This window comes from Falco naumanni, chromosome 1 (assembly GCF_017639655.2).
Source record: "Falco naumanni isolate bFalNau1 chromosome 1, bFalNau1.pat, whole genome shotgun sequence".
Taxonomy (NCBI): domain Eukaryota; kingdom Metazoa; phylum Chordata; class Aves; order Falconiformes; family Falconidae; genus Falco; species Falco naumanni.
Window position 1 is genome coordinate 99,395,810 of NC_054054.1, and position 12,405 is coordinate 99,408,214.

Here is a 12,405-nt window from a genome sequence, read left to right on the forward strand (position 1 = left end):
CTGCTGGGTGACAGCCTGTGCTGCAGGGTGAGCAGGGCACAGGCAGGATGGGTCCCCAAAGGCCTCCTGCCCTGAGGGGCTTTGCTGACAGGGCTCCCTCAAACGTTCTGCACATCCTCTGTGACACGGCCATGGGTCTCCACCCCAAACCTTCTGCACATCCTCTGTCCATGGGTCTCCAGTGTGGTCCCCACACCTCAGGGCAGGACCCTCCACTCGACCCATGAGGCATCGCTGTGGCTGCAGCACGGGCAGTGCTCAGGAAAGGGATGAGGCTGGGTGTGGGGGGAGCCAGTGCTAGCTCCCGTGGGGTGTCCCGAGGAGATGAAATGCCCCCAGGGCCGTACCAACTCACCCCATGTTCCCGCAGGGCTTGGCTAGCTCAGGATCTGGCCCCTGGAAACCACACAGAGCCAAGCCAGAGGCATGCGGCCACCATCCTGCAGCAAGGTGTGCGGCACTCGGCCTCTCCTGCACCTCTGTAGCCCCCTGCACCTGTGCAGCAGGGCCTGCCTGCTGTCCAGGTCTCTGCAAACTTATTTCAGACATTTAAAAATACAGAACGATTTGTATTGAGGTTATATTGAAAGCTAGAGCTTCCCACGGAAGTACTTCATCATGTTCAAAAATATTTAATCCCAGCAATTTTCACATTGTTCTTATAAAAACAGACATGTATGAAGGGAAATGAAATGCTTAGTACATTTTTGGCACATTTTTTTCTTTTTTTTTCTTTTCTTTTTTTTTTAACCTTTACAAATTACAAACACACATTCATTGTTTTTAAAGGAAAAAAACTAAGTCTCAGCTGTACACTGCAGAGATGCACTAACCGTCCCAAAAACTAAACCAGCCTCCCATGGTTACAATTGCTGTTCTACAAGGACAAAAGAAGGACATCAGCAGCCAAGGACACATTGGTGGCTTCGCTGCCTGGGGGGCTGGCAGCATGGGGGGGCCTGGGGAGGAGATGGCCCTTTGGGGTCTGTGTCCCTGCAGATGGGGGCAGCCCCACCAGTGTCTGGCTCTGGCAGGGGTGAAGGCAGCAAAGGAGTGCAGGGGATGCTGAGGCTTGAACTGGGACTTGCCTGTGATGGGCCCAGCTTTGATGACTTCTGCCTGTTCTGCTCCCTGCAGGCTGGTCTCCTGTGCCAGAGCCTGGCCATGCTGCCTGCCTGTTATTTCTACCCCAAAAAACCTCTACCTTCATCCCCTTCCCCTCCTCATCTCCTGCCCAGCTGCGAGGCCCAGCAAGGTGCCAGCCCAGGGGGTTCGGGTGGGAGCTGCAAACCCACGGGGGTCTGGGTGGGAAGCACCAAGTGGGCTGTGCTGCCTCCATCTCTGCCTGGCACCATGCTGGTGTGGCTGCCCACACACTGGGGTAGGCAGCGACCCTCCTGCAGCAAAGGGGAGCTCCGCAGCTGGTGGGAGTGGTAGCAAGGAGCCCAGTCCATCCAGCTTACCCTGAGATGCTACCTGGGGGCAAGGGGTGACCTCCAGCCTTTAGTGGGATTGGGGGGTTCCTGGCATGGGTCATGGCAAGTGTTTGAGGAACAACTGTTGTGAGCAAAGAGGCACTGGCTGCGGAGCTCCCCTTCGCTGCAGGGAGGCTGCGCATGGCTCCCCGGCAGTGCCCTGCTGGGCTGGGCTGCTGGGGGGCACTGGTTAGTGCTTCTCCGTAGAGCTGTGGGTCCTGGGTCACTGCCTCTCCAGCATCCAAAGCAAAATGGGAAAAGAAAGTGGCATGTACCTCGTGTGTGCCAGGCTGTCCCCTGCTCCCCGGCACAGCAAGCAGGGCTCCGCACTGGCGGGCGGCTTTCCTGAGCCACGCTCCACTTCCCCACAGTGAGGATGGTCCCTGCACTGGTGGCACAGAGGCCCCCGAGCCCCCGCCTTGCAGGTCCCACTGGGGGCTCGGGGAGCCGGGAGCTGCAGGACTGGCAGGGCTGGCAGTGCCAGCAGGACCCTGTGGCAAACCCTGCGCCTACCTCAGCTCCCAGCAATCAACTGCAGGCTCTTGCAATGGAGACATTTTTAATTTTTAACAACATCAGAACCGCAAAAAAAACCCTGCACGTGTGTGGACAGTGCCAGGGGACGTGCTGCCGTGCCGCTGTGCCGGGGGGGACAGCATGTGCCCCCACACCGCCCTGGCCTCGCCGGGACCTGGCTCTGCCCCGGCTCCCACTGCTGCCTGTGCCCAGGGCTCTGCAGCACACCTATCGCAGTTTAAATAGAATAAATACAGTGAAGAAAACAGTAAAATCTTCAATAAAGAGGCAAAAGGAAAGACAACAGCAGGTCCAGGGGTCCAACCAAACTCCACGTGGTCTCTGGATTAGTTACTGAGGAAGTTCTATGAGAGCACATTAAGTTCGCAGCCGGAGACTCTCTTACCGATGTCCTTATATCGAAACTTCATATTCTCTTGTTTCCTGAAAAGAAGGAAAAGCCAGTTGAGGGCAGCAGCTGCATTTCAGGATAATCTTCCCATTCCCAGGCGGCAAGAGAAGCCCTGGGTGTCATTTTGCTCCCAGGGAAGCAGTGCCTTCCCTACCAGGACCCCGCAGCCCCCTTTGCCTCCTCCTGTCTGCTGGAGCCCAGCGGGCCCCTCGGGAGCAACTGACGGGGATGGAGCCTCCTGCCCCGTTACTCAGCACCAGGATGGCTGGACTCATCCTACTGCTGCACACCTGGCAAAACCCGCACTTCCTCAGCACGACGGTCCCCAGAGAGGAACGGGCACAGCAGGACTCACCCCTGTCTCATAAATCGGGTTGTCGAACTCTGTTTCTACTGTGATCTGGCTGTAGGGGTGGGAGTACATGAGGGGCAGGCGGAGGCTGGAGTAGTACCGACACCTGTGAGGGAGACGCAAGAGTCCCTGGGCTGCACAGCACAACCCCAGAACAAAGTACAACCACCCCCGTCCTTCCACATCCCCCCCATGCCAGCTCCCCACCAGCACTCCAGGGACCCCGGAGTGGGAGCTCAATGCCTGGCTCCCTGGGACCGTGCCCAGGGTGTGCGGCTGGCAAGGGCATGGTGATGCTGAGCCAGCCTTGGCCACGTCCCCAGGGGGCTCTGCCACCAGCCCCCCAGCCTGACTCTGCACCCCACCTTGTGAGATAGATGTACGCTCCTCCCAGCAGCAAGGAGATGATCAGCACCGGGATGAATATGGCTAAGGCCATATTTCCCCCCTCGAGCGATGTCTCTGCGGCAGCTTCTGCTACTAAAAGGACAAGATCTATTATGTTGGCATTTGCAAGCACCTTGTGATCTCCTCTCTGCCTCTGCTTCTCCCCACCCTCCCCTTGGGCTCCACACAGGCTCTGGCTGAGGGCCCTGCACAGGGCTCATCCAGCAAATGCAAGTCACTCACCTTCCAGAGCATGTTCAAAGCTGTCCTGATTCACTGGAAGAGAAACGGAGAGTTACTGCTATGTAACTGGGTTTGACTGGCTGGCAGGTGTTGGCTGCATGGGGAGCCCAGGCCCAGGCTTTCCCTGCCCCATTTGGTTCCAAGCCCCGCTGCAAACTTTCAGTTTTTAATAAGCTCTCAGTCTCTGTAAGCAGGTGCATGGGGCTGAGGGGGTTGAGCAAGCGAGACACCTGCAGGACGGCTCTGCCTGGGGTGGTGGTACCCTCCAGAGAGCCCTGCTGCCCAAGAGACAAGGTCTCCACTTATTCTCAAAGTAGTAATTAAGAACAATTAATCCCTGCAGCTTAGGCACAATGGAGGGTTCTCCAGCGTCCAGAAAGCGCACTGACCCCAGACCTTACTCAGACCAGCACCTAGAGGGTTTCCTAGGGCTGAGCTCTCCCATCTCAGTGGGTGCCCAAGGACAGCATCCCTGCTGAGTCTGAGCAAGCCGCTATGGGAAGCAACAAAGAAAGCAAGCAAGTAGCAAGGCTTGCCCTGCACCACGGCACGGCACGGGGCCGGAGGGTTTGCTCCCCCTCCCCGGGGCAGCAGAGCTTGCTCAGCACAAATCCAGAAAAGCACTCAGGTCTCAGATGACCTTAGCTCCCAGCTAGAGAACCGCTGGGGGTCTGCAGCCAGGCGGAGGTCGCTCGGCTGTCCCAGGTTGGGGTCAGAGGAGTTGCCTGTCCCCGCACCTCCCCAGCCACGGCTGCTGTTACCTTTGCAGATGGGCAGGGGTCCGCTCCAGTGGGACGGCTGGCCCAGGATGCATTTGATGGTAACCTCCCCCATGAGTTCAAAGCCCTCATAGCACATGAAGGTCAGGGACTCTCCTGGCAAGTAAAGGCGCTTATAAAGTATTTGGTAGCCGTTTTCTGGCAATCCTGGATTATCACAGGCCAGTGACTCCTCAGCTGCAAGGGAACACATCTCAGAGTGAGCCCAGGGCTGCCAAGGGAGAGAAGGAGCCTGGGTGGCAGCAGGGAAGCACCCAAGATCTCACCCCATCCCGCTTTCAGGTAGCTCAAAGCTCTGCTCCACCCCACGGGGCTGGGGAAGGTCCCAGCTGCAGGGCAGGGCTTCCCAGGACCCCCCAGCCAGAAGAGCCGAGCTGTGGGAAATGGCCTGAACTTACAGACACAGTGTGGGAGCCGCGAGGTCCAGATGGGTGTCCCCGTCTCGCGGCTGTAGCAGGTCAGCAATGAGCTGCCCTCCAGCACGAAGCCTGGGTTGCACGTGTACTGGATGGTGGTTCCCACCAGCAGCACCGGGTCGGAGATGAGGCGGGTTGAGTGCTCCACCTCCCCTGGGTCTGTGCAGTACATAACTGGGGAAAACAGGTTGTCTGAGAGGGGAGGCCTGGCATGGCAGCGGGGACCAGCAGCCGTACAAAGTGGTGTGTGATGTGATGTGACGCGATGTGATGTGATGTGATGGGGACAGCAGCGCGTTGCCCAGAGCACTTACTCTTTTCACAGAAGGGGGGGTCACTGCTCCAGCTGAGGTCCCACTGGCAGGTGAGGGTGTCGCTTCCCACAATGTCATAGCCCGGGTCGCACTGGTAGGTGATCTTGGCCCCTCTCACCAGCTCCGTGTGCGATGTGGTCTTCCAGCCATTCTGGATCTCGGGCAGGTCAGAGCAGGAGTCATTGCGGGACACCTCTGCAGCCAAGAGAGATGCTGGCTGTCACCCAACAAGTGGGACCCCACGGCACAGCCTTCCTTGGACCCACTGCGTGTGGACCCACAGCACTTCCCCAAGTGCCTGTCCCTCCCCGAGAGCCCTCCAGCCCCACGCACCACAAACGGCACAGCCGGCAGCCCAGTCCACGGGTGGCATCCCCTGGGCAGAGGCAAGGGGCACCACGTGGGTAACGGGCTCTTTAAAGCCTCCCCAGCCCTGACCCTACAAGTGGGTGAAGGGCTGTGCTGATGGAAAAAGAGCAGTGTCTGTGCTGGGGTCAGGACACAAAGAGCAGCCTGGGAACACCAAGCTCAGCTCTGGCTGCAGGAGCAGGAGAGGAATGGTGCAGATGCCATGGTCACGGCACGGCTGGTTTGCTCCCGTGAGGGGTTTCTGCCCTGCTTTCCCCAGCCCCGTGTCCACAGCTGAGCTCGGCCGCATGTGCTGCAGTGCACCGAGGAGGGGACCTGCAGCCTCGCAGGTGATCTGCATTGCAGATCTGGTTTGTCATAACCAGAGCTGTCAGCAGTGGGAAGAAAACACACTTGGAAGAAGTCTGCCAGGGGAAGACAGGTGCAGGGAGAGGCAGGCAGCAAGACTGCGGGCAGCCGTGGGGAAGAAGTGCCCTTCGCAGTCCTTGTCCGTTCCTTGGGCACCAGCCACCCCAGTCTGGCAGACATGGCTGCACCAAAGGACGATGCAAACAGACATCTCCAGATGTAGTCTAAGCCTCTCTGGAGTAAGGAGCTGTGATCTGGGAACATCCATCTCAGGAGCCCACCTGGGGACTGCCTTCAGTAACCTCCTTTAGGAGGAAACCTTGCTGCAGTGCCTCAGTACCATCAGCTTCTTGCCTGACAGAGAGTGCGAGGGGATCCTGCATCCCCAGTTCCAGCAATTTCTTTCCCTGTTCTTCTCTGCATGGGGCCAAACTAGGGCCAACAGGGACCAAAAATGCCACTGTCTTCTTGCCAGCCTGGAAGAGGGGAGACACACAGGGACACCCCAGAGCTGTCTGACTCAGAGACCTGCAGTGAGGCTGGGGGGTTCTGCAGGAGCTCGGTGGGATGTGGAAAGAAGTGTTGGTGTCACAGCAATTCTTCCCGCTTCCAAACCTGGCACCTGGACGACATGGTCCAGCTGCATGTCACAGTTGCCACCTGCACTGCAGCGGCAGAGCAGGGGACACACCCAGCACCCTGCTTTTCCTACCTATGTAGTTCATGATGAATCCTTGCCCCTTCCCAAAGATGAGCCCAGCTGGGTCTGAGTGGAACTGGATGGTGAGATCGGGGCTGGAGGAATACAGCTTTTGGGGGCCGCTGCTGCCGACATACTGCCCCAGGATGTGAGCAGTGAGCTCATCCCCATCGTAAATGGTGAGGATGTCACTGTTGGTGAGGTTCAGGCTGGAAAGGAGAGCTTGGTTAGAGAGCAGCTTGGGCAGGGAGCCCAGGTAGGACACTATGGTGTTGGGCTGAAGAGGCAGCGAGGTGACTGCCTACTCCAGCACTGCAGTGCAGCGAACCTGCATTGTGGCCTGTCCCCACCCCTATCCCCCTCACAGAATCATTTAGGTTAGAAAAGAGCTTTGAGATCATCAAGTCCAACTGTTAACCCCGGACTGCCAAGTCTGCCACTAAACCATGTCCCTAAGCACCACATCTACATGGTTTTTAAATACTTCCAGGGATGGTGATTCCTTTTCCATCCCCATCCCCATCACTGTCCCAGTCCCATCCGCATCTGCATCTCCATCCCTGTGCCATGCCCATCCCATCCCACCCCTGTCCCATCCCATCCCACCCCTGTCCCATCCCCAGGCAGGCTGGGCAAGCGCTGTGCTGTGGCCCGGCCCCAGCAGGCCAGCAGCGCTGCTTTGCCGGCAGCCCCCCCGCCAGAGCTCACCCCGGCCCCCTCCCCGTGCCGAGTGCGGCGGCTGCTCGGGCGGGGGCGGCCCAAAGCGCCGTGACGGACCGGTACCCGCCACACCGGACCCTGCCCACGGCGTGCAAAGTGCCGTCCCCCCGCGGCGCCCCCGCCTTGCTCAGCTCTGCCCCCGCGCCGGGCGCTCCCCGCTCCCCGCCCGGGCCCGGCCAGCAGGGAGCGGTGCCGGACCGCGGATGGCGCGCGGCGGCGCGGGCGGGGCGGGGCGGGGAGGGGCGGGGCACTCGGGGCGGGGCGGGCGGCGGGATGCCGGGCAGGGGGGGGTAGGGGGGCAGGGGGCGCAGGGGGGGCAGGGGGGGCAGGGGACGCAGGCCGGGCAGGCAGCCAACCCTGCTGCAGAGCCAGAGCCAGCACCCGCAGCAGCCCCCTCCGCGCCCTTCGCAGCAGGGATGCGGCTGCCCCTCGGGCAGGAGGGGACCAGGGGCTCTCTCCTCGCTCCCAGGCGAAGGGCAGGTGATGGATGCACATCCCGGAGCAAACCTTGCCCCGCCGCCCCCCGCCCCGGCAGCCAGCCCTGCTGCCAGGCTGTTTTGCCTGCCACTGCAGTCCCTGCAGCCCCACCACGGGCTGCCTGTTCAGTGCTGGTGGTGTGGGTGAAATGATCACATCACCCCCAAAGGTGGGCACAGACTTCGCCTTCCCCTTGCTCATCCTGCTCCATCCTGGGTGCTGGTGAGGCTCAGCGGTGCTGGGGAGCACAGCCAGCACCCAGCGCTCTGCTACCTGTCAGCATAGGAGGGGCTGGGGCAGAGACACCACGTCCTCCCCTTCCCCTGGGGAAGAGGGGCAGGGGGAGAGCACTGAGATGCTGCTGGCCCCACAGGAGGACACTCCATCAGCTTTCAGGCTGAAGTAACTTTCCCAGCGAAGCCTGGGCTCCTGCACACAGGCAGGATCCAGCCGGCCGTGCATGCACGATACCTGTGAGCCCAGGCCATGCTCGGTCACTGCAGGACCCCTGCCCTTCATGTTGGCTGACTAATTCAGCCTTGTTTGGAGATGCCTGAGCTGATCCCCAAATGTTTTATTAAGAATGTTCTTGGAAGGCGCCCAGCTAATCCCCATGGCAAGCTGACATTTGTAGTAAATCTCTGCTTTCTGTCAAACATGATTTCCTCAGTGACATTTATGTCTGATGACTTCAAATCGCTTGGCCTCCAGTTCTGCTCAGCCCAAGCACCCACAAAGCTGGGAGAGGTGCACTGGGAGCTCTGACTTGTGATTTTACAGGAAGCTTTAAAATCTTGATGACTCTAAGCCCCTACTTGAAACGTGCCCTCTTGAAAATCAAAAATAGCATCAAAGGAGATTCCCTTTGCATCAGCAGCATTATTATGCCGAGGGCTCCCAGCCCGGCATTGAATCCTATATCCCTCTGACCCCCGGCATGTGCAGTGAGTGTTGCTGTGCCTGCCCATGCCTGGACAGCACAGCCAGGGCTTGCTGGTAGCTCTGCTCTGCTCCCTGCAGCTTTCCGAGCAACGTCACCGAAAGGCGCATTACCAGGGTGGCAGTCAGGAAGGGAACTGATGCATTTTGTGAAGACATGTTGGTCCCACAAGAGAAAGAAGGCAGGACACAGGAGAGAGGGCTGGGCAGAGCCTCCCTCTGCCCCTCACCCTCCCTTATTGCCTCTATCACATTCAAGCCAAAGACCGAGCTGAGGTTTCCAACTCATGGATGTCCCAGACTTTCCTAGCCCCGTACAAACCAGTTCGTGATGGCACTGTGTGTCACTCTGAGCTGCACGTGACCGCATGCTGCTGTGGCACCAACTGCCTCTGGCTTCGCTCTGGAGGAGTTCAGAAGCCATCTCAGGAACAATTAACTACTGCAATGGATGGTTTAACAGAGCTTTAAACTCAGGGAGCAGCACTGGGTACTGCCCTGGACCTCCCTCTGGGTGCCAAGTGCATCACAGGAGGTTAGGAAAGCTCCGAGGGGGAGAACAGGGAAACAGTGCGGGTCCTTGGGGCGAGGGGAGCGGAGATACTGCACCAAAGCAGGCTGAGCACTGGCAGGGCAGAGATAGGCACCAGGGTCCTGAGCTACTCACAGCTGGATGTCCAGGAAGAGCCGCTTCTCCTCGCCAACGTGGATCCTCCAGATGCAGTCCTCCCCCTCCGCATAGGGCTCTGGCCAGTTTGGGGACAGGATCACCCCGGCCACGGCAGTCAGCTCCCCGCCACACATGGCTGTGGGAGCAAGAGGCAGGCAGGGCTCAGCCGTCGTTGGCACACACTACCCAACATTGCCCCACGCTGCAGGGACTGACCTCGGCACAGCGGCTCCGTGTCATTCCAGTATGGGTCCCGCATGTTGACGCACTCGATGACAGCGGGGCCCTGCTCCAGGGAGTGCCCAGGGTCACACGTGAACTCCACGGTGGTGCCCAGGTTGTAGGTGGGGTCGGAGGTGGTGAAGTTCCCATTCTGGATGTAGGGCTCGTAGCAGTGGCCACGCTCGAAGGCTGGAAGAGAGCCCCCCGTTAGCCATAGGGGCATGGAGCTGGCTGGGGGACGCGCTGCCTTCCCCCGCTCCTCACACACTCACCTCTGGGGGTTTGTTAGATGAGCCCTGCGCTCTGCTGCTGGCCCCAGCTAGAAACCCATCCCTCCAACCCTGCCGTGCACGGATGGCCTCTTCCACAGCGTATTTTACAGGCAATTAGGATTAACAACAGTTTATCTGTCCTGAGCCATGAAGGCTTAACCAAACCCCACTTCCATTGTGTATCACCATCAGTAACACTCACTGTGTTGCCAGTTGCTGTATTTGCTGAGCAATCCACCCTGGGATTACTGCGTTACTGAGCTTGCTCAGAGGTGTGGGGCTCCTGCGGGACTAATACAGCAGCACAGGGACAGTGGCACAGCAGAGCACCATGTTTGCCCATGCCAGGGGCAGCCAAGACCCTTCCTACAGCTGTATCCCTGTTAATTGCCCAAACATCCTGAGGCACGGGATCACTGGCTGAGGCCAGCCTGCTGCTTTCAGGGGTACCAAAATGAGAGCACATCACCTTCAAAGCGTATGTTGAAAGATGTGGCAGCCGCGGGCTCCTCCGCGAGGAAGTCAATCCTGATGGAGGAGCCGTCACTGATCACCCCTTCGAAGGGCACACTGTCGGCACGCAGGGAGTCGTAGAGGACGGCAGACTGGTTCGTGTCCCCGCTGTACACCACCATCCTGCACGGGAGGACACAGTACGTTACCTGGGAGAAGTGTCCCCACACACCCCCAGAGCATGACACAGCCCCCCTCCTCACCAGCACCCGCTCTCCAGTGCTCCCAGAATATGGCATTTTAAAGAAATTGTGCAAACAAAAATTCACCAGCCAGATAAGTCTCTTTTACTGTGTCATAAACAGGGGCTTTATTCTTTGACTTTACTACAAGCCATAAACCTGCTTTACTGCCTGTTACCAGACTGAATGTTAATGCTGCTTAAACACAAGCATCAGCACCATAAGCGTGGGCTTTGCGTTACGGATGCTGATAGCATGGGTTTTGCAGTTTCTTGTGCCATAATGCTGAGCTGTGCTGGGCATTGGGTATTTGGGGGGAGGAAAGGAGGGGTGTGACACAGCACACTGCATCTTTCCAACCGCTAGTGAGATCAGAAGACCTGCAAGATCCCCTGGCACAAAGTGCAGGGCCTTGGGAAGCACAGGCTGGTGCTCTGTGCCTGCCTCTTGCAGCTCTTTTTGCTCCCAGACCTGTGGTGCCTCTTGAGTGCCTCAACATCTGAACCAGCACCCTTCTCTGCCACCATTGTCACCATCCTCTGGCTGGCAGTCTCCTCCATGCTGCACCCAAGCTTGGGTCGGTGCTGCCTCCCGCAACACCTGCAGCTCGGCCACGGGGGAGCAGGACATGCAAGGTGGGAGAGCTGCGACCAGCTGGGAGCTTCCAAGCTTTGGTATATTTAGCACCCAGCAAAGCACCCTGCTCCCCACGTTGGGCAGAGCAAAGACCTTTGCAGTCCCCAGGGTGCAGGGAAAGGGCTCACTGCAGACCTCACTGCTGGCCGGCAGCACCTGGGCCAGCACCAGGGCTCTTGGAGCCTCACCTGTCCTTCTCAGTCAGCAGGAGCTTCTCGAAGTGCAGGTGCAGCTTCTGGCCCGGGGGAGCCCCGATGGCCCACACGCAGTACATGCTGCTCGATTGGTTCCCGGTATAGCTGGGGGAGAGGACGCGGCCGATGGTGGCATTGTGGACCGTCCCGCCACAGGGCGCTGTCAAAACAGAGCACAGTCCTGCTGTGGCGGGCAAGGAGGCAGGGCAAGGCAGAGGGTACAGGCAGGCATTGCACCCAGGGCTTCGAACCCCTCTGCTGATGCCTGCCCAGCTCTTCTCAGCAGATTTTAATGCATGAAGCTCTTGCCTGGCTTGGCTTTGCTCCGTTTTATGCAATCATATATATACTCACACATACGCATAAAATCTACTATTTCCTTTCCCTTACCTGCCTAATTAGAACACAGATTCTGCTGCCACTGACATGAAAACCTGCAGTACCTCAGGCTGCACTGTGTGCAGGAGCTGGGCATTGCTTTCACTGTCTCCCAGGACTGCATTCAACTCATGGTACAAAGAAACTCTTAATTTTTTTCTTTGGGGACCCCAGTTTTTCCTAGCACTGAGGCTAGCTAATGAGGAGCGTACCTGAGCAGATTGGCTCTGGGCTGCTCCAATGCGGCCTCGATGCGTTGATGCACGTGAGCACCCTAGGACCCTGCAGCTCATAGCCCAGGTGACAGTGAAAATGAGCAATTCCACCCGAGTGCAAATCCATCACAGTGACGTCTCCAAAGTCAGGTCTCCGTGGAAAGTTGCAGCTCAGCATAAACACTGGAACAAGCACACACATTTTGGAATTTAGGGCTTGTCTGCTCAGAGCCATCCCGCAGTCAGCGGGGGGAGCACTGAGGACGTACGTGCTGGATGTGCCCATGCTGCCAGGGACAGACCTCGCTGCCAGGTGCCAGTTGCAGAGCACCGACAAGCCACCATGCTGCTGCTACTCCACCTGTTACTGCTTTTGCCCAGACCCAGTTTCTATTTTAAAAATCATTTGCTTGAACTCATTTATTTTTTATAGCTCTTCAAGGAAAAAAATAGACTTGCAGTCTGAGCCTGTGCAGGAGAGCTGCTGCAAGGGGACAGAAAGGGGGCAAGGCGGGTGTGAGGAGCACAGCCAGCGATGGGGTCTGGGACATCAGTGCACATTGAACACATTGAACCCTCTGCTCTGGGCACAACACAGGCTGCTGCTCGAGCCGGCCCTGCCGGCAGTCTGAGCATGGGCACGCAGTGAAACAGGAGCCCAGCTGGTCTGTGGGGA

General features: G+C 58.4%; 1 protein-coding gene across 3 annotated transcripts in view; it reads right to left on the minus strand.

The window, feature by feature from the left end:
- Nucleotides 1-695: 695 nt before the first annotated feature.
- Nucleotides 696-12,405, minus strand: part of SEZ6L (seizure related 6 homolog like) — a 50,583-nt gene continuing 38,873 nt past the window's right edge. For 2 of the 3 annotated variants that reach the window (XM_040611846.1, XM_040611838.1), the window contains 13 exons: nucleotides 11,727-11,912; nucleotides 11,131-11,296; nucleotides 10,081-10,247; nucleotides 9,334-9,528; nucleotides 9,115-9,253; nucleotides 6,324-6,520; nucleotides 4,895-5,089; nucleotides 4,563-4,754; nucleotides 4,147-4,341; nucleotides 3,386-3,418; nucleotides 3,121-3,235; nucleotides 2,759-2,861; nucleotides 696-2,435 (listed from right to left, as the gene is read on the minus strand). In XM_040611846.1, coding sequence (XP_040467780.1) covers nucleotides 2,406-2,435; nucleotides 2,759-2,861; nucleotides 3,121-3,235; nucleotides 3,386-3,418; nucleotides 4,147-4,341; nucleotides 4,563-4,754; nucleotides 4,895-5,089; nucleotides 6,324-6,520; nucleotides 9,115-9,253; nucleotides 9,334-9,528; nucleotides 10,081-10,247; nucleotides 11,131-11,296; nucleotides 11,727-11,912 — 1,913 coding nt within the window. In that variant the 3' untranslated portion in view covers nucleotides 696-2,405. The remainder of the gene's footprint in view (nucleotides 2,436-2,758; nucleotides 2,862-3,120; nucleotides 3,236-3,385; nucleotides 3,419-4,146; nucleotides 4,342-4,562; nucleotides 4,755-4,894; nucleotides 5,090-6,323; nucleotides 6,521-9,114; nucleotides 9,254-9,333; nucleotides 9,529-10,080; nucleotides 10,248-11,130; nucleotides 11,297-11,726; nucleotides 11,913-12,405) is intronic. The other variant, XM_040611855.1, reaches the window with a different exon arrangement.